The sequence below is a fragment of the Alosa pseudoharengus genome, unplaced genomic scaffold (assembly GCF_046254945.1).
Source record: "Alosa pseudoharengus isolate Yale_2024_CS ecotype anadromous, Long Island Sound unplaced genomic scaffold, YU_APseudo_1.1 YU_APseudo_1.1_scf_9, whole genome shotgun sequence".
Taxonomy (NCBI): Eukaryota; Metazoa; Chordata; class Actinopteri; order Clupeiformes; family Clupeidae; genus Alosa; species Alosa pseudoharengus.
The window spans coordinates 22,819,871-22,842,845 of NW_027468881.1; the positions used below are offsets into that span (position 1 = coordinate 22,819,871).

At 40.6% G+C, this 22,975-nt stretch overlaps 1 protein-coding gene across 1 annotated transcript; it reads right to left on the minus strand.

Annotated features, from left to right (window-relative positions):
• Positions 1-7,265: 7,265 nt before the first annotated feature.
• Positions 7,266-22,029, minus strand: osbpl2a (oxysterol binding protein-like 2a). The gene is given in 15 exon segments (XM_076275896.1): positions 7,266-10,105; positions 10,581-10,671; positions 11,272-11,395; positions 11,582-11,701; positions 13,135-13,261; positions 13,499-13,588; positions 13,682-13,789; positions 14,712-14,791; positions 14,793-14,898; positions 15,367-15,464; positions 16,056-16,190; positions 16,419-16,494; positions 16,602-16,713; positions 17,042-17,213; positions 21,897-22,029. Coding segments are annotated over 14 exon segments (1,407 nt in total). The 5' UTR covers positions 17,079-17,213; positions 21,897-22,029; the 3' UTR covers positions 7,266-10,002.
• Between the last annotated feature and the right edge of the window lie 946 nt (positions 22,030-22,975).

Genomic DNA, 22,975 nt, shown 5'->3' on the forward strand with positions numbered 1-22,975 from the left:
GCTACATGAAAACGTAGCTGAAGGCAAATTTACCACAGAGGGATTGTTTCTGATTTCGCACCTGAAAGTGTTGATAGTTTATTACTGCTCTATAATATGTGACATAGTGGTAAGTCTGATAGCAACAACAGACTAAGCCCAGGCTCCCAGTCCCAACCCAACCCACTGACTAGCGCGACTCTGGGCATCGGTAACGTTCCAGCTTCATAGGCAAAGATGGAACAGTAGCCTACGTGCGCTCTGCTCTAAGATCTTTGGAGAGAGATGGTAGTGTTTGAGAAAATATACCATGTTGGGTGGGGAGACTTCTGTGATGAAAATAAACTTACATATGATTAAGATAGTGGCAAGTGATGTAGCGGTGCTACCCTAATATTTAGGCTGCAGTAGATCACCATGTTAAGCGTTCACCATACTGCAATTAAGTATACTCTTTTGATTATGCCTCATTTGCCAATAGAATATGAATTGTTACATGTGGAATTGCTTGTTATTTGAGTGTAAGTAATGATAGCAAAATAAACTCATTCTGCTCGATCAACTATGCACTTATGCAATATATTTTTTTTTTCAGAGACACTGTTGAAGTCCTTTGGAGCACATCTCTACCTCTACCTAACTCTACCTACCAGAAGGTGAGGTTTTCTTGATGGCAAATGGTTACATAGCCTGTTAATATGACACGACACATTTAACATTTTTAACAATTTTTTTTTAATTTATTTATGTATTTATTTAATCATTGCAGGTTCGTCCACTGCAGAGTTGCAGATGCCTAAAAACCAGGAACGAAGTAGGAATAATTATTTATTTTTTGGGACATTTTATTTTTGATTATTAATGTTTGTCTATTTTGTTTTTATTTTGTAGTTGAAAATTGCTCATTTAATGCACATTTGTGGATTTGTTCAGCAAATCTGTTGAAAAACAAGTCATTAAACTGATGTACTTGTTTACAACAAATACAAATGCTGTTGTATTTTGTTATTTGTCAATTCAACTTCAGTAAACCACCCTTAGTGCTTTACTTTGAATATGAATGTTTCAAATAAATCTGTGATTTTAGTACCCTCTAAGATTAAAAGGTGACAGGGTTGGTGTAAATGACAACTATATTAATACATTGGTTTACCAAGCACATGGGGCCAGAAGTCTAGATTGGAGCCCCCCCCCCCCACACACACACACGTTTGTACCCACATTTGCACAAACAGGGTAGGGGGAGAGGGTCCTTATGCATCTGTGTCCAGGGGGACAGTAGTTCATAATCAGTCGCTGTATTAATACATAACCTCACTGTATTAATTTATAATATGACATTATAGTGTGAAGTTGTCAATTATCGCCAAGCACAGGTGACTGCGTTGTGGGAGGGGGCCCCCAAATCAAATTCTGCTTAGGGCCCCCAAAAGGCTTGGGCCGGCACTGCGTATGACACATACTTACACAGTAGACATATGTACGCTTCCATGCACAGGCACATACGCAGGCACGCACACACACACACACACACACACACACACACTCACACTCACACTCACACTCACACACACACACACATAACATAAACATAACACAAACAATCAAGAATTTCTCATAATTATGAACAGGCAAGATGGAGGTGGGGTTGTATAAAATAAATTTTACATGTGAAATCTATGAACTAATCATGTTTTGGTACTTGTTGTCTAGCAGATACCAGTGAGAATTGAGTGTGGATAATGCAATTTAGTGAGACAGTTAGAATCATATAGGCCTTTCAGCGTGATTTCTTTTTGTGGAAAAAATGTGCTGGACTGGGCGGCGGTCATATTTTGTACCGCTCTGCGGTACATCTAGTTTTCCCCATATTTACCCCACCCCTTCTACTCTGGATATGCCATATATGGTGTTATAGATCATATATGAATTTACATTATCCTTCCTACACTACATGGACAGCATGGGTAGTGTGGTGTGGTGATGGTGTAATGTGGTGTTGTGTGGTGATGGTGTAGTGTGGTGATGATAGCTGACATGGTAATTGTAAAGCAATTTACAAAAGATTCACTGAACAAAAATGCTGATGTGGTACATGAAAATGTAGCTAAAAATGGAGAATGCAATGCAATCAAGTATTTTGGACGATATTGGCACACAGAATAGGCTAGGCAACAGACCGATGTGCGCTTTATTTGGAGACAGAGACTGAGTTTGCTGCTGATATTCTGGGGATATAGGCTACAACATAGCCAATGTAGGACTTTAGCCTTTTAATATATTTGCTGCATTGGATTTCTAGAAAGAACAGGCAAGAGCTTTCTAGCCTCACGTCAGCAGCGCCGCATCCCATATAGGCTACATTAAAAACATCCCATATACATTATAAACACAGCAGATGGCGGGCGGGTGCGATTTTGAAAATTGGTCAAAAAACTTTGCTGATGGATGGATTAAGTTTTGCTATGCAGTTATGGTTGAAATAATAGCCCATCAGCGCATCTCTAGTGTGTGTGCCTCTCTCGCTCAGAGGGGAGGGGGAGGCTGAGGGGTCGATCAAGCATGGATTCTAAACTCTGTGGTGGATAGGATCTACAATTAGGTGTTAATTAATATTACTACCTAGGTCGAAGTACTCCCAAGTGCTATTGCGCCAGACATTGTAGTTCTCCTGTTTATTCGCTTGGAAAATCGTCACGTTTCATGTTGTGTGCCCTAACATTTTTAATCAACTACTTGTGCAACTGTATTTAAGTAGGGAAAACGTGGATGTGTTTGATTAATGCCATCTTACTCTCTCTACGGCCACGGCAGAGCCCGCTAGCATAGCAACATGCTAACACATTCGTGCCGCGCACCAGAGCGTTTGAGTGCACATACCGACGCGGGAGAGTTATGACTCAACTCGTGAAAGTTAAGGTAAGAACATATATTACTACTGATTTTGGGTGGCGTGTTCCTTTAACGTGGCTGAAAATGCAGATACACACTAAATAGCGTGTGTAATATACTGTATGTGATGTACTGTATGTGGAATTAATTTTTCTTACCTGCTATAGACACTGGTTAGTCCACCAAGAAAATGTCTGAAGCTACAGTTAACTAGGGAAAGGAAATAGTGTCATCATGTGACGTACTGTAACTTTTGACTGGTTGGCCTGTGTTATGATTAAACCTGAAAGTGAAAGATGTGATGGAATTCCCCACTGGGATTCTCCGTCTCCCGCACAGATAGCACTGTTTGTTGTGGTTATTAAGTTGATTGCAATTCAACAACCTCACCATTAGAAGTATTAAATCCTACTTGCTGCACCTTTAAGTTATGGTCTTACCAATACAATTTCCGAAACAGTTGCTCATTTTGTCAACACACAAAACCCAAGACTAGACAAAGCTACTGTTTCATGTATGTTTGCAAGTTCAGTAGGCCTTTTAATTTACTTTTTTACTCTATAAAGCACAAATACAAGGGGAATAGGCTTTTTGTCATGAACAGTACCAGCAGATAATGCTGTATTTACTGTTATTAATAGTGTAATGGAAGATAACAGAGAAAGTTGTTGCTTAGAACCATCAGGGTGCATCCTGTCCCACAGATGAATAGTTTTTAGTATGAGGTGAAGAGTTGGTCAGTATGAAATTAAATGTAACTGTAAGTTACTGTAACTAGTGATACAAACAATGGAACTACACTACTCTTGTACAATACACAGTGCTGTGAGTTCAGTATGGAGGATAAAGGACAGGTTTACCCTCATTCAAAATGTCAGGATGACACTTGCTACAGTGCAGTAACCACATTAGGCTGGACACTCTGCCCAGCTAGCCTCCCTAAATCCATAACTGAACTCATGGTCCACCAAAGTGGCCCATAGATGGTTCCTCTTACTTTCTCTCCAATATGGGTCTCCATTGTTGCCCAACCAGACACCTAACCTTTGGACCTGTTTATATTGCCCAGGTGTAAAGCAGTGGAGCTAGTGGAGATAATGATGGACACACCCTGTAGATCTGAGTTTGTTATTCTAATACACATACGGTTTCAGGTTTCGATAGCTGACAGAAATCCCCACAGATTTCCCACTACAATAAAATGTGTTCCCGTAAACCAGCTGATGTTGTCACAGCACTGTGGAGCATAACATGTGGAGATGTGGATATAAAAGCTTACAAAGCAAACAGTCTGTTTAGACGTCATGAAATAGGTTTTAATTCCTGTAAACCACTTGATGAACAGAAGCTGAGATTATTGTTCACATAATCGGTTTATTTAAATGAGGAGCAAAACCTGGTGACACAGAAATATTTAATATACAACTTTTATTTAAGATTTTTGTTCTAAAAATATATCTGAATGCTGTGTATTGATTTGTTTTGTATTTTACTGGCCCCAAAAGTTTTTTTCATATTTGATAAACCAGCTTAAACATGTCTCAACAATTCAATAGATTTCTTTATACTTGATTGTGAACACAAAGTTTTAGATTCTATAAAACATATATCTTTAGTACTTATAGTCAAAACTGTCCTGGACTAAAGTGTCTGTTAGTTATCACCTAAAACCCTGATTTACATAAGATAAAATAAAACACTAATCTACATAAGGCAAAATAAAAAACTAATTATCTTTTCATTTCAATTACATTTTAAGACACAGATTCTAATCACTTTGTAACACTGTTTATATACCTTTCTGAATAGAATAACCAAAACTGTAAAATGTGTCCTAAAAAAATCAAATGCAACCTGGAGCTGCACTCTTTAGAGACCTCTAGGGGCAATATCCTAGAAAATAAATCTCCATGTGCTAACTGGTCCACCAGGTCCATGTCAGCTGCATGCTACACTCTATTTTCACTGAAGGAGGTGGATCAGCGCAGTCAGAGCCAGCTCAGAAACCAACGCTTCAAATTATCTATCCATGATCTATCTTCTAATGGATCTATCCATGTTTTATTGCCTGTATGGTGTTTTAAGCCCCCAACGTCATCTTCCAGGCAGCGCTGCATGTAAGGCACTAGAGTTAGGCACTTAAGTAGACAGTGGCTTTAAACCTGGAGAACCAGGGATAGGGCCAACATGATGACAGAGAACTGGACACTTTCACTCTCCTGTCCTGGGAGGATGAACAGGATGATGATGCGGTTTCTGCCTGGTGGACCATATTTTTTTGTGCAGCGCTCATAGCCAAGATCCTATTGTCTGGTTGAAGAGGGCTAACAAATGTTTGGGATCTTGCATCCTCCAGCGTTCTTCATTGAGTTCCAGTGGTCTGGTAGTTTCACAGGCTGATGCATTTCATTAGGAATTGTACAGCCTTTTTTTCAGCAAAAAAGTGTGTGTTGAGGTTTTATTTTGCCGGTTGCAATGCCTTATTCGTCACCAGAGGTGACACAGTTCCAGGGAGCATACAGGACCACATCAGTGATGGTGTGTAGAGGCAGCAGACAGCTGGCTGGAATCATAAAGTTTCTGATTGCTCTGTGTGCCACAAAGGTTTTGCCAACATGGCCACTGTGGCTCTTCTTTTCCTCCTCATCAACATGTTTTTTCCAGAAATGAAACATGTCTACAAGTTTGCTGAAGGTGCCTCTTAATTTTCTCTCAGCCACTGAAGAACTGTTTCATTCTTGCCGTTTTCTATTGCAACCTCTTGTTTCCTTTCATCTGGTTGTCTTTTTTATTTTTTTACACTGTAACTGTAAATCTCTCTGTCTAAAAAAAAGATGGGCAAAAGTTCACTGAGTAGTTATATGAAGAAACAATATGAATTTAACACTGTTTTTAGGTTAGTTACGTGTATATACTGTGTATATATATATATGTGTGTGCATGTGTGTGTGTATATGTATTATTATAAACCAGATTTGCTTCGATCACCAAGTTTGAAATCCCACCATAGATAGAAGTTAAATGACCAGGAGTCACAGGGAATATGTTATGCTCTATGCTCTTTGATGTTAGTCCCTCCGAAACAACATTGTAGAGTGGCCCAGTCACTCATTTTACTCCAGACTTGAATTCGTCAAAAAGTGAGCATAGGCCAGAGTGATGGCAAAGAACCGTCCCTGTCTCAAAACCTGGATTGCTGCCACAAGGTGTGGACCAAAATCATTGTGAAGAAAAATTACTATATGTATGCTTGTGAATTCTATATTTTCAGTACCCACTGACACTTCAAATAAGCCCGTTTCATTCTCAGAATAGTGTCTGTTTTACAGTTATTAATTTAGTTGATGTCCAGTTCTTCTTACAACCTGGAAAATAATAACAAACAAAAAGACTATAAGCTATAAACGATTGTAGGCTACAGTAATTAAGCATAACATAAATAACAAAAACACCTCTCTCATTTACGGAGCCCAGAAGGTGTCATTGCAAGATATGTTTGTGTATCGAAAGAATGTGTGCTCATTTTAGTAAATCGTGCACACGTTTTACTAAATTGTGCACTCATTTTATTAAAATGTGCTCTCAATTTAGAAAATCGTGCACATGATTTAGTAAATTGTATTGTTGTACAATACACATTGCAGTGAGTTCAGTATATAGCATAGTGGACAGGTCTACTCTCGTTCCATGTGTCAGGATGGCACTTGCTACAGTGCAGCAACCACAGGCTGGACCCCCTGTCCAGTCTCCCTCAATCCCTGGTTGAACTCATGGTCAACCAAAGGGGCCCATAGATGGTTTCCGTTACTTTCTCTCCAATATGGGTCTCTATTGCTGCCCAACACAGACACCTAACCTGTGGACCTGTTTATATTGCCCATAATGCCCAAGCATAAAGTAGTGGAGCTAATGACAGAGGGCAATTCCATGGAAAATTACATTTTTTGTAACATCCATAACGCCAATAAAATGTGATGGTATGGTATGATGTGAATGATTACATGAAATTTGAGCATTTGCTATTTTTGGCTGAAGAATGTACATGAGAAAAAATGCACAAAAAATGAATGTTATCATTCACATCATACAAATGCCAAGGCATTTCACTGGCGTTATGGATGTGACAAAAAGTCAATTTTCCGTGGAATTGCCCCAGACACACCCTGTAGATCTGAGTTTGTTATTCTAATATACATCTGATATGGGTTGTTTTGTAGTCGACAGAAATCCCCACAGATCTCCAAGATAATAATAAAATGTATTCCTGTAATCCATGTGATGTTCTGTCACTGAACTGCTTGTCACAGCATTGTTCAACATAACGTAAAGATCTGAGACTGTAGCATGAAACTATACTACACATTAAAAAATATCCTGAAAAGAAAACCAGACCATTAAAATTAAAATGTTATTTTTTAATGGTGGCATCTTATTTATTTTAATATTGCTAGTTTACAAATGACCAGTTACATTACATGAGACAATAAAGTGTTTCTACTCCCGTTTGTAGACTATTCGCATAAATCTGTACAATTGTGGTTTTGAGGAGACAAAATAAGTCACAGAGAACATTGAGTGCAATTATATAAAGCATGAGTAAGTGGTTTACAACATCTATATGACTGAGGCGTAATGCACTTAGCATCACTGTGCAGACGTATCAGCACTTTAAACATCTCAATAATGTTTAATGGCCGAATCGACCTGGGTGTTTAAATGCTCATCTGGTTTCTGCACAATTCAGGTAGCTGCACTTTGTATACGTTGTGTGGCAAATATGTTACTACCTGTACATTGGCTAAATGACATCACTACATACACACACATAAAAAAAAATGAGACAACATAGTTTGATGTGTGTTGGGGGGAGTGGGGGGCTGGGGGGTATGGGTGTGACATTCATAGTGTGTCACTTATTTGGGGAGCTAGTGATTTTCTAAAATAGATGACACTAAAGAGATAAGCCATTTCAGTGGCCATGGCCCCGTCAATGACTTCTTGAAACCCGCCCCTTCTACTCTGGATATGCCATATATGGTGTTATATATAGATCATATATGAATTCACATTATCCTTCCTACACTACATGGACAGTATGGGATGGGAGGTCAAAATACAGATGAAACTACTGTGCAATACTTTGATTTACAATCTATAACTGTAGCGTTATTTCAGTAGGTTATGTTGACTGAGGGTGGTGGGGAGGGGAGGGGGAGAAACCTTCAGCGCAATGTAAGTCAGGAATGCCCCCTGCCCTGTGCCGCTCTTTAAGTCATACCCCAGCCCTAATTTTAGCCCCATACAAAGCGCACACAGAAGCTGTGGCACAGTGCAACCAGCCAACAAAGTTAAAGACCCTGCACTTGCATAAGGCCAACTAAAAGGACTGTACGCGAACAGACACATTCTTTCAGACTAGATCTACCTTCTACAAATGTACTGTAGACAAGACAGCTCAAACAGACACGATATTCTGTAAGATGTTTGCATAGATTTTCTTTCTCTGACCTTGAAAGCACAGTATCTGAGATTCTTGATGTTTGTTGTTGAGAAAGAAGACAGTTGAGAATTGTGGTGCCTTCAAAGCAGTGTCACTGAGGTCATTTCTTAGCAATAACTTAGGAAGGAAACCCAGGTCACACACACACACACACACACACACACACACACACACACACACACACATCCAAGTTAGAAGCTCAACTCTCTCGCTCTCTATTCTAACCTTGTGCTGAATAAAAAAAATAAAAAAGAAAGGAAAAGTGTCAGGTACCATGCGCATGTTTGTGTGTGTTTGTGTTGAAAGTATCTTCACATTCAGTATCCACACAGTCTAAAAGCATGCCAAGGCCCCTACTCACCTACTCTCTATGCCCCAGAAGAGGGATAAAATATATTTACCCTCCACTCCAAAACGTTCTTAAGTTCTATGGCTTTAGATTCTAGGAGATAACTGCTTTGGCAACCACAAAAACACACACTGGTGTAAGGTCTTCAAATATTAATGTTAATTCATTCATCTTAATAATTTATAAACCCAACTTTACTGAGGAAGTAAACATTATTAGAAGCAGCTTTCATATTTCTGAGTTCTAGTCGTAAAATCAAAAGAAAAAAAAAAACTCTGGAACACAGTTCATGCATGTGACTAGGATGTGCATGCATGTTTAAAATGTTGGCAGAGGTCAACCCTCTCAATGTCACTGAGATTAGGTTTGAGATTTTGGCCTGAGACTGTCCTACTGTCACTCTCATTACTTTGAGTTGAAAAAGTACAGCAACCCCTCTGATAGGCCATGCTAGGGCTAATCCCGTTCATGGTGAGACACCGTTCCATCTTGGCTTGACTCTTGGGTGGAATTTCTCAGGCAAATATCACTTAACCAAAAGTTAAATGTTTTAACCGATTTCCACAAACTTCTTGTGAGCCAACCGCATTTTGCCAACCGCATTGCCATTATTCTGAAAGCCTACCATCACAGAGGTCAGGTTAGTGGAAAAAAAAATGGTATTACATACCATACACATGATACAAATATTAGCATTTGTTTGAAAGTTTAAATAGCTTCACATATCATAGTTTGTTTTATTCTCGGTGACTAAATCCTGGTTCGAAAGTGTTTAGAAGACCAAAACGTCACAGTATTTTAGAGGATTTCGTCCTGTTCCACTCTTAATCAAGTGACACAACCTGTATCCAATAAAACAAGCACCTGACTGAAGCAAATGCTACAAGAGCAAAGTGCTGGGGGGGTTGAAGCATGTTCATCATAAACAATCACAAATGGCAAATAAATCCCCGTTGTATAAAACTGCAGACAAGAAAATAAAAAATAAAATAAATCTAAACAAACTGAATAAAAAAAAACTTTTAACAAACAAAAATACAGACTTTCCAGGTTCCAGTTTAAGAGTCACTTGAAAGAGATGAGAGGTTCTGTCAGTTCAGTAAACCGTTAATTTCAAATCTCACATTCTATTGGATTATTTAAAAAACTATGTAGATAGTGTAAGGAGAGGATAGAGCAGAGGGGATATGATATGAGTCCAGAAGGCAAGAGAGAGACAGAGAGTGAGGCAGAGAGGCTCAAACAAAACCATCCTCTCCCTTTCTCTCCCTCCCTCAGCCTATCAGTAGATGTTTGGGCAGTCGGTGAACTTCCTGTCGAAGTAACCACCAACGTAGATCCAGTCCTGGGCACCAGTATGGGGGTTGGTGCCCTGGTGAAACCACCTGAGCAGGTAAACATAGACACACAAGGGCAGTTACTGTATTAGACCACTAATGTGAAGAGTTTTACCCACTGTTTAAATCAAACCACTAATTATATTAAAAGGAAACATATGATTGATTGATCTTTGGAGAAAAGCTCAAAGGATGTCTACTCGGGAAACATTACGCACACCTTAAGATAGAAATTGCATCAAAAAAAAAGAAAAAATAAATTAAAAAATAATGTAACAATGAGGGACAATTGTTAAAGTAAGTAACTGTGCTTGAGGCCTTTTTCTTTGGTTTGTTCCAAACTGTTGTTGGAGTGGTTCAGTGTAGGTTAATGCATGCTTTCAGTGTGTGTTAGCGGTCAAGAATGACCTGTTAATGGTGGTGGTTAGTGAGGTTTCCTCTTCACTGTGAAGTGCTTTGAGTGTCTACAAAAGCGCTATATAAATTTAACACGTTATTGTTGTTGTTAGCGGTCAAGACTGACCTGTTAGACCAATCCTCTTCATCTTTCGCTCGCTCCCTTCGTGATGCCCTCTGTTTCTCCTCGAGTCTGTCCTTCTCTGTACTTGCCGCGTCTTAAACACATAGAACATCAACACTATATGAATACAAAGTGCTAAAAAGCTACTGCTAACAATCGCAGGACATCTACAAATATTTGAGGACACCATCATACAGCCAAGATAAGATGGTAACAGGCTGAAGAGATACTCTAACACAAGACATTCTCTGCGTTCAACATACTGTACATAATGGCATAAATGGCTATTGAGGTTATTGTCAAGGTGTTACAACACTCCGTGTGAGCTGAGCAGTCATGGGAGCTTTAGTCATTGTATTGCATATTATTATTATTATAATTTCATTATTATTGTACTATATACAGTACCAGATAACTCATACGATACGATGAACAGATAAACAGACATGAAATTGGTAACACTTGTGCTCTAGCCAATTGTTGCTCACGGAGCAGGACCACAGAATCAGCAGCAGGTCCTGGGACATGACATGACATGACAGGACAGGACAGGACAGGACAGGGTTAGTTTGAGGTTGGTCACTAGCACCATTAAACCCTGTTAAAATGATTTGCGTGCTCTGGTCCTTTCCTGGGTTCAGTCTTCCAAAGTGGCCCAGGACCTGGTGCAGATAAACAGACATGTTTCTCTTACCAATGTCTCCATTCTCCATGGCTCGGATGTCGGGACGAAGACGACAGTCAGTAGGTGCCAGCACCTTTTCCATGCCAGGTTCCAGCTCATTCAGAGACATGGTGAAGTTGGTGAAGTTGTACATCTGAAAAAGAAACTGAGAGACTGAGACAGAGAGCCAGCTGGCCTGAGTGAGTTTCTGCAGTGAAAACTGGTCATGTTATGGATTGCTTGTGCATGGGTGCAAGTTATACATTTCATTAGATATATTTGGAAAGCCAGAATAATAATTTGTGTGTGTGTGTGTGTGTGTGTGTGTGTGTGACCATACCTGAGCTGAGTGTGCAGGTCGTGGTGTTATCCTCCAAAGCAGGGTACTTCCTGGAATCATGGTGACTGTCTCCTGCACCTCGGGCATTTCATCAGCATCGTCGCCTGCTGCACTCTGCTCCTAACCACAACAAACATGGCACATCACGACTCCTAGCCACAACACACATACTACAGCACTCACTCTGCTCCTAGCCACAGCAAACATAGCACATCACGACTCCTAGCCACAACACACATACTACAGCACTCACTCTGCTCCTAGCCACAGCAAACATGGCACATCACGACTCCTAGCCACAACACACATACTACAGCACTCACTCTGCTCCTAGCCACAACAAACATGGCACATCACGACTCCTAGCCACAACACACATACTACAGCACTCACTCTGCTCCTAGCCACAACAAACATGGCAGATCACTGCAGCGCTCACTCTGCTCCTAGCCACAACAAACATGGTGGATCACTACAGCGCTCACTCTGCTCTTAACCATAATAAACATGGTGGATCACTACAGCGCTCACTCTGCTCCTAACCATAATAAACATGGTGGATCACTACAGCGTCACTGTGCTCCTAACAATAATAAACATAACATCACTACAGTGCTTATGTGCACAGATCACAGATGACTGCCTACAGCACCTTACCATCTAGTACATTTTAGGGACAATTTGAAACAACACTGTAGCACATGTGCAGAGCATCTACACTACGCTAACAGGTCAGCCAGGGCCCTATTTGGATTCTACACTACATTAACAGGTCTACACTACACTAACAGGTCAGACAGGGCCCTATGAGGATTCTACACTACACAAACAGGTCAGACAGGGCCCTATGAGGATTCTACACTACATTAACAGGTCAGACAGGGCCCTATGAGGATTCTACACTACACTAACAGGTCAGACAAGGCCCTATGTGGATTCCGTTTCTACCATTTAATAGTGTGCAAAGGAAAAAACATTCGTAAGTTATGTTATGTCTACCTTCAATTTTGTCAGGCTTATTTGAAATGTTATTGCATTATTCAATTCAGGGCAGACTGTGACCTGAAATGCACATGGATATTCAAGCCAAGTCAAGCCAAGATGATCCCTTTATGAAGATTATATCCTGGCAGAATGTGTGGACTACCATATTAAGAGCAGGGTCATAACCGGGCTTACTGTAGGTCATGATCTGTACAGCGTCTGACCAGCAGCCAACTGAGATACTTGTAAGCCAGATCTGATACTCGGTTTCTTAATTCAGCATGCTGTTAATGCTTTTAATTTTACCCAGTCACTAGGCTAAGAAATTATAAAGTAAGAAATCACAAGCTAACCATAGAGTACTACTGAATTTACAGCAACACCACTACTGCTATGCCATTAACTTTACCTTTATGATCAACCACTGCATGTGCATAACTTCAAAAAGTAAAAGTGTAATGTGTTATGGGGACTCATGTCCTTTACAGTTCATCTATAGCACTATATTCTCTTACACAAGATCATAACTTTATATTTACATTTTTATCAAACTCCATGTGCAGCTCTACCTGTTTGTGTTTCTTGGAATCTCCTCCTGATTTCTTCTCTGCTTTCTTGTTGGCCTCATACACTTTGGGCTCCACACAGTACAAACACTCAGTCCACTTGCCATATAATATCCGTCGCTTCTTCTTACTGCATACACACCAGAGAGAGACAAAGAGAGAGAGAGAGAGAGAGAGAGAGAGAGAGAGAGCGTGAGAGAGCCACAGAGAGGGAGAGGGAGAGTACAAAGTACTGGATCAGGTGAAGATAGGCAAACAAATTGTGAATGATCCATTTACTTCTGTGGAGTCAAATATGCTGTAATGTTGCCAAAGAGGCAAGACACTGAAACATTATATTCCACTCAGCTCTGAAAAACAGGCTCACCTCTTGTCCTGGATGTGCCCTTCCACTTTGTGCAGTTCCTTCCCAAACATGCCACATGGCTTGAAGTTCAGAATACATTTATCCCCAGTGCTGAATCACAGGACAGCAGGAAACAAATTCTTAGCCCTCCATTTCGAAGAATGAAATGAAATGCAAATGAAAAAGTCTATTGACTCGACTTACCTGTGATTCACAATCTCCACCGTGCCGTATTGCTCGATCCAGAGTTTACCCAGAATGACGTTGTGCACACAACAGAAGGGGTTTGTCCAAGTGTACACCTCCCTGTGTCTGCAACACAGCAGGTCAAGCACGGTTGGTATGGGAATACACGCGTCTGTGTCCTTTCAACCACACACTAAACATATGCATCTTTCACTCCATATGGCATGGTTCATAGAGCAAGAACTACAGAACAGAGAATATATAGGATACATCTTTCAAATACGCCTTTTCAATCCATGCCAATATAGAAACCTTAAACACACATTTTGACAGACAAAAAGATGCAACCGAAAGACAAACCCTTCTTCAGAGAATTCTAAACTAAGGGTTACTGTGTGAGGACAAGCCTAAACATAAGAGGTTCTACTTTGGAGACTTTAACTTAAAAGCATAGTCCCTTCACAGGTGGGTCCTAATAGCAATTCTAAAATCTATCTATCTAAAATAAAAAAAGAAGACAGAAGTTAAAAAAAAATCTAAAATTTCCCTCGGGATGGATAAAGTATCTATCTATCTATCTATCATCTATCTATCTATCTATCTATCTATCTAACAAAAAACACACATTTAATGTTTTAATACTGCTGGATACTGCTGCCAGTTTGAGCCCGACTCCTCCTGACCCTGTCGAGGTGTCCTTGAGCAAGACACTGAATCCCTAAGTGCACCTGATGGGCAGGTTGGTGCCTTGCATGGCACCCTCCGCCATTGGTGTGTGTGAATGGGTGAATGTGAGGTAAGAAATTGTAAAGCACTTTGAACGCTTGGATGAGGGGAAAAGCACTATATATATATACTTTTTAATTGTGATTAATCTAGATGAATTCATTTCAAAATATGAGATTAATTATTTTTTTTTATTTTTTATTGTTTGACAGTCCTAATATATATATATATATATATATATATATATATATATATAAATAATATATATGCAGTTTATTTACTATTTAGCACTTAGCACTGAGTCAGTGGCACCCATACTCACTTGAGCAACTCTAAAGTCATGGTGCCTTTGGGCTCCGCCTCCACGCTCTTTCCCCAGAACTTGAGCTTGGGGTAGATGGATCGATCCGTGGAACTCAAAGTCCTGGTTGAGGGACTGCGCGTGGAAGGCACTGATAGGGGGGTGGTGACTGACTTGCTCCGAAATCAGACGGTACCCCTCCTCCTCCCTGTGAACATGTGAGAGGGAATAAGCATGGAAATGGACACTCAATTATACTCAAAGCATGGTCAACTTCACGCACTGCTGCTAACATCACAGACCTGTATCATAATCCGGCGTACTTTTTTGCCAAATTTAGTGAACTTCAAAGAACACTGATTACTTGGCCTGTCCTGGCACTTTCAAAGTGGTTCTGACTGAGCTGTAAACTCATATAGAGTTCATATACATACAATCTTTTGCCAGGTTCATGGACTATACCTTTAAAAAGCATATAGGCTTGGCATACGTTTTTCTAATCGCTTATAATCCTTATGAACTAAGCCTGTGACCTATGAATTCCTTCTGCCGATCCTGATCCACGGGCACAGAGAAATCCTCAAACATACACATAGTTAAGGAGGGATGATGGAGTAGAGTAGAGAGTGGACTAAGTATATGCCGATGCTACTGTGTGCAGATTAACCAGGCTCACCTTACGAGCTCGTAGGTCTCCCCCAGTAAGGGGTTGAAGGGCTTTCCAGTTCTGTCCCACTGTGATGCCACTGCTGAGACCGCGAAGGCAGCTACCAGCTAAAACCAGAAACATGATCATTAGATCATGACTGAACCTGCACATGTCTGCAGACAGCATGGGTAACCATGGCTACGTGGTTTAATGTATACAGTACTGTGGTCAAAATTACTCCAAGACAACTGGTGTGAGACTGCAGCTTTATTCTTAATACCAGGAGACTGTTACCCACAACAAATGTCAAGTAACAATCACACACATCTCTGGGTGAAGCCAGTTCTTATACCCTTAACACACACCCACGGAAAATTACAAGATGCCACCCTACCACTGATCATCTAACCAGCTGGTATTTAACAGAGAATGTTTACAAGAAACCTTCAACCTAAGCCATGTTTGTGTTGGTATCCCCCTTGGGGTCACCATCAGATACCTTACATTCCTACAGAGGGGGTTTCAGATGACACTGGGGTTATCTTAACGTCAAAGGATGGTAACCAGATTTCACTGCATATATGCAGGTTATACTAAAACATTTAATTCAATGAAAAACCTATATAAAAATGATACCACAGTACAACTTGTTCAACCGGTCCACACAGTAGATGAGAGTTGATTTTGTGCCTGCGGGGGGCATGTTGGCGGCTCACCTGCATGCGGTCTATGGAGTCTGACAAAGTGCAAGCCTTGTGGATGAGGTATGTGTGCTCCATGTACTCTGAGATGCGTTGCAGAAAGCTCAGTGGCTCGTTAAAGAGGATGGGCATTGTGATCTTTGACAGCTCCTGGAGATGATTCACGACAGAGTTAATTAAGCATCACACACTTTAAAAGGTCCACAAAACAAGTTCACATGCTCAATTTGTAGACATACTGGTTTAGCCTCTCGGTTTCACAGTGCTACATAAAAATGTTTTAAACTATTCCAAGTGCACGCACAAGAAAAGCAGACACAGTGATGATTTCCTGGTAGCCTACTGTATGTATGTTATTGAAATTCTTAACATCCTCACCATGCCTATGCATTTCTTGAGGAAGCCCCAAACACTGAAATTATTTCTTGCAAACATGGGTGCTGGGAGAGTCGTCCTGTGGAACAAGTTACACAAGGACACATTACACAGAGTTACACAGATCACAGAGACGATGACCAACAAAACACCGGAGTTTGCGCTGAGACAGACAGAGATACCCACCTCCTCTCCCATACCCCATTCTCTGAATGTGCGCTGCCATTGGAGGTCTGTTTGCCCTCGTACACGAGCGCATCTTTAAAGCTGACCTCACAGGAGTCGTCTGATTCCAGTCCTGTGAGATAAGAAGGCAAACAGAGGCAAAAACACAAGCAACTGAATGGCCAATCTAGTCCAAACAAGTAAACAAGTACAAGTAAACAGTCTTTAACTAAATTCTCAAGAGGCTCAAGCGTTACTTTCTCAGCTAAATGTCAGAACATAACATGAGCGCTAGCAAAAGTTGCATACATTTCTTGGAGGTTAGCACTGGCACACTAGGAGACACAGGCATTGCATTCTGGGACGTAACGGACATCCCTTGTATGACATAATACATGCCCCCCCACACACGTGTGTTAGTGAAATAATCAGGATGATTCAGCGTCAACAGAAATGCTCACCTGTCTCCGCGTCATAGAACTCCTCCTCGCTGTTCATGCTGAGCGGTTCAATGGGCTGCCAGTGTCACTCAGAGGGCATTGTTCCTAGGGACGGACACGACCACGACTGCTCGCTCGCTCGTTCACTCTCTCAGGCTTCCCCCAGCTGACGCTCACCGGCTCTGGCTGAAACCTGACACAGGGAACACACAGCACAAGTCACGCAGCTGAGCGCACCTTCACAAATCAGCACCTAACACAGAGAGAGAGACAGACAGACAGAGACAGAGACAGAGAGAGAGAGAGAGAGAGAGAGAGAGAGAGAGAGAGAGAGACACACACACACACCCTAAACAAACCTACTGCACCCTATACAAACTTATACAAATTGCCATCCTTTATGGACCACAGCAATACATACAGACCTGCAGGGCAGCCAGGTACGCAATAAGGCAGGTACCACTGTGTCTTTCAAAACTCTTTGAGTAATACTAGTTTCCTGTGACCTGAATGTGCTGAACTACTTTGCCTTTCAACATCATTGCTGAAATTAAAATCAATTCCAGAACAGAGGCTTCCGATTGCATAATGATGTTTTTCTGTGGACTTTCACAGGCAGATCAAACCATAGCCTTACAGTGCCAGAGTAAACCAGTCATTGCTGGCATGTGAAGGCTGATAAGACCTTGAATAGGAGGAAGACCAAATGAAAAAGGATACGCAGGATACACACTCAACAGGGGCAGCAACCATGACATGTGCTTTCTCACAGCATTTCGCAGGGTTTCGGTGGTCACCGTAATCATCATATGGGCTTGCAAACACTGGCTAATGACTGAAAGCAGAACATCTCTGTGGCTTCATCCCTTTGTTGTTGTTATGGTTACTATGCTTCTCTGCCAGAATTTTTCTATTTTATGGTTATGCTTCTCTGCCAGAATTTTAAGTTTAGTTTTTTTTTTTATCTGACTTTTACATGTTTCACACAACTAAAATCCACTCATCCGCTACCGTTTAGGTGGGGGAAAGTTGTGTGTGCAATTGCTGTGCAATCCACTAACATGCACCCTCGCAACACATTTAGATTAGGGTCATTCCACGCCAACTCAGCCACCCATGTACATGACACCTCTCAGATTTTGCTGAAAAGCACGTGTAAATATGCCTTATGTTACCAAACTGAGGAATCTGAAGTTTCAGGTCAATATCTCAAACGGTTTGCCCGTGGCGTCCATTTGAAATTAGGGTGCCACGGCCCTAATTGACACATTGGAATTTCACATTTCATCCTTTGCCATTTTTGGAAGCCCATAATGTCTGTTCTAATAGTGGTAGAGGGCTGGAAACTGGTGTGGTAGGTCATTGTAGCCTGTACTACACAATTCTGGAGGCAGAATCAACATTCCTTACTGTTTGGATTAGAGGTGGGTCACCAAAGTCCTAAAAAATGTTGACAGCATGTGTGATTTTTCACTTTTTGGGTGGCCGTAGCACCACGATTAATGATCATATTTATTCTAAACAGGATTATTTGTTATATTTGGGAACTTTGCTCTTGCCAAAATTAATTTGAGGGTTATGGTACCACTGATGGGGGTTTTATGGGGGTCCAAAAACCCCTTTCCGGCAAAGGTGACTTTTTTGGAACCCCATATTTGGACCCCCAAATGACCATGTGGGCACTTGATGATCCTAATGGGATTTATACCAGATAAAGAAACATATTTGTTCTTTCTTTTAATGAAATAACATTTTTGACTATGAAGCTCCATAATATGAATTTTATTCTTCATAATGCACCATTTTGGACATTGGACATGGAAGTCTGGAATGTAAATCAGGGAGAATTTAGTGATGATAAAGCATTAAAATAGTGGAAATAACTTAGTATTATGCTCAGTGATGGCAAACAATTAAATACTGAGATACTGTCACAGATTAACCCCTTATCCCCCATGAAAGAGACCCTCCATCAAACTTTCAAACTAAATAACAAGAATGTTACATAGTGTAAGAACACTACAAATAAGAGTTTTTCCTTGCCCCTGTCACTCTCCAAATAAAATTAAATAAGTAAGGAATGTTGATTCTAATCCAGAATTATGTAGTACAGGCTACAATAAACCACCACACCAGTTTCCAGCCTTCTACCACTATTAGAACAGACGTTATGGGCTTCCAAAAATGGCAATGGATGAAATGTGAAATTCCAATTTGTCAATTAGGGCCATGGCACCCGAATTTCAAATGGACGGCACGGGAAAACCGTTTGAGATATTGACCTGAAACTTCAGATTCCTTTGTTTGGTAACATAAGGCATATTTTCTTTTTCGCTTTTCAGCAAAATCTGAGAGGTACCATGTACATGATACCCCGATTTTGGCTGTTTTCACTTGGAATGACCCATTAATAATTTAGTCCCTAAGTGACGGCTTGAGTTCTATGCTGTACTTCTGTGAAAATTCTGTGACATGTGCAAGGGAACTATGTAAGCACAGAGCAAGGCCACACATGAGATGCCCGTTTAAGATTTAAAAGGTCTCTCAGCAATCAGAGCAGCGCTTCTCTGTGCAGAAAAGATTTCACTAACTTCCACAGCACATACTCCACGAAAAGCACCTGCTGGACTCTGTACAGATGAAAATAAATATTGGATTAAAAGAGGGGCACAATCTGTTTTAAAGACACAAGGGGCTCATTCCAGTTTGTGTCACACTTGTGTCCTGATCTAGTGTAACCATATGTAGTCTATGTAACCATAGTCTATAAAACATATGTACCAGTAGTATCGAACATGGTCTATCCATACCATTTTGAAATACATCGATGGCTCTGTACCATATTCATAAACTAAAATCTTGGCAAGACTAATACCAAAGTCCTTTTAGGCAAGTCCATAGGGATATGTGTAGACAACGGCCATATTAACTAGCCCCATGCATTTCTATGGGGGAGTGCTGTGTCTCCTCATTAGAAAGTCTCTGCTAATACGTCCAGTCTATTACCTCGGTGTGGAGCCCAAATTTCACTGACATTCCAGAAGTTGAATCCCAGATATTGAGTTACTCTGAGCCTGAGATTTGTTCAAAGATGAGGCTTGCTGAGAAACCAGGAAAACTTAAAGGGTTAATACCAGCATTAAGATGTTTTTCTGTGTGCACACTGCAAACAAACAAACCAATCACTGACTGTATACTGACTCTAAGAGGAGCTAGCTAATTTTATGAATCCCACAACACACGTGCCAGTCAAAATGACCAGATGAGCGCAATTAACCTAACAATGTCATCATGGTTCTAAACACCAGAAAAACCTGAAATGACCCTTGCTACATCCAGCTGCACCATCTCTGAATTACACATAGCAACCATGCAAATCGGTATGGATTGTTACAGAGGTGTTACTGAAGGAGATCACACATTAGCACAATAAAAGAAGTTACCGACATGTACAATTTCACTGCCTGGTGTGAATGTCATGAAGTAGGCTATTTCAAATATTCTGTAAAAAAGACAAACTTCCTCTGTAAACATGTGGATTGACACCCACCCATCCACCCAATGTATGCATCACAGATACAGACAAACACAACATTCTTTCATTTTGCAATGCCATCAACACAACATACAACCATATCAGAACAAAAAATGTCAGGGTAACGAAGACAATGAAAGCAGAATAGGCCTACAGCTTTTCAACCACCCGTGTTTCTATCATAATTACACTTTATTCAAGTGTTGTAAAATGCCAATAACAATAAGCGTAGGCTATCATATCCCCAGTTGAACAAGTTTATGGTGACATTTAAGAAAGGTTTCCCATTATATGTTTAACTTTGCCACCAATGCAAATGTAAGTGTTCAAAGCCTACATGGCAAACAAAATGTAGCCTACTAGAACAGACCCGACAGTCTCAAGTCATCAGCATGTTAAGGAGCTGAGAAATTGATAGTAGCCTACCCAACCCACCCTAAGCCCAACAGAATGCCGATCCCTGCTCTGCTATTAAATATACCGTGTCAAAACACTTCCACAGTACAGCTCTCTATTCTCTGATTTAGCTTAATTTGTTACTGGCGACTGAACGACAAACCTGTGCCTCAGCACATGAGCAAACAGAATGTTACCCACAATGTGGCTAACGCTAAAGCTAACTAACTTGCAAAATATCTACAAATCAGCTGAGAGGAAGCACATCAAATTAGCTAGACAGCTGTGCTGCCAAGTTCAGCCAATGGTGGGAGGCTCAGCAGAAACTGCCAGAAGCATAATTCACGTTTCAATCGCCGCTAAAGGTCAGCCAACTCAACCGAATGCACGGCACTGAAGTCGTTGAATGCTTGCACACAGCAGAACAAGCAAGCCCCCTTATATGCCCCATAATGTAGTTACACTTACAGCTCGCTGAGTGTATCAGCTACTGTACGTAACCTAGCCTAGGGTAAAAGGGGCTATCTTAGCTAAAGCTAACAAGCTTGCTACCATAACGTTGTGCGTCTAATCCATCACATAACCAACGAAATGAGAACCAGTTAGCTGACTAAGTGGGTTTCATTTAATTTAAGAACACCCGTTTCTATAGTGGCCGACACTATCTTAATGACATGACGGTGTCAACACCACGCATTTCACTTCTCGTACAAACTCACTTGCTACCTTTGACTTTGCTTCATAAACCACAGTTCAGAAGCACCAACGCAAGCTAACCAGATAACCAAAAGCTCTGATACAACACTGATGCCAATAGGACTTACCAACTCACGTCAACTAAATAACGTTTGCTAAATAAAAACAGCAAATACAGAACGATTTTGCCTCATCGCGAAATTGAGACTGACATTTAAGCTGTTATCAAAAAATTAACTATTGTTTTACCTGTTGTGGTCCAGTATGTAAAACTGTTTGTATTTCTCTGATGGGACAGGCAAAATATTCAGCAGCTCATAAGTCAGAAACAGGGGCGGACGGAAGTGTGTAGTAGAGGTCCAATCATTGATGGATATTTGGCCTATCGCTACTCAAGGAATTCCAGGATCATCAACAACAAACATTTCGTATGGGCGTGTGCGCAATGATAGACACACCGACCACCTATTAGAATATATATTCGCAGCCACTGAACGCCATAAAGGGGTGGGGATTATGTCCGGAGGCGGGATATAAAATGAAAGCTATGTGCTAAAAAGGGTATGGATGGGTGTTATTTATAAGCGTTGTCATATTTCACAGTTCGTTTTGACAGCTGCTGCTATCAAGTCCACTTAATTCTCTCCGAGTAATGGTCCATTAAACTAGAAACTACTTCAATCCGTATATTTACTCAATATAAATTCATGTATATTTCATTATTTGATAGCCTATAGCCTGGTTTTACGCCAGACCCAGGGCGGTCTCTCTATGGACAGACCACCATAAGTGTGTGAAATGCCACTAGAGGCATTCAATAACTGGATTATAATAATGTAGGTTGTTGTATTAGAAATCAAACTGTAGTCATGCAGGCAATGACTTGAATGCGTCATATGCTGTAATGGTAGTGTTTCCTTTACAGTGGTCAAGGTTAGAAGCCTTTTTTTTGTCTCTGTAATTTGCATGGGGTTTAAATTCGTTCATCATAAATTAGCAGGACGCCAATTTTGCCGCAAGGTGGCATAAGTGGACAACATAGCTGTGATTGTCTTAGCTCAAGGAAACATGCTGAGTTTGCATGTCAAATTATATGCAACAAACTCATCGAGTCTTACTTGAGTCTATTGTCTAGATCTGTCTGTTTTAAGCACTGTGCTGTATTCTTTAGCCAATTAAAATATTATTTTGTTGTGTATTGTTGTTTTTATTATTATTATTATTATTATTATTATTATTATTATTATTATATTGGTGATAGTCTAGTAGTATAGGCTAGTAGTAGCCTGTAGTAACTACAGACCACAAGTTTTAGTCATCACAGTAAT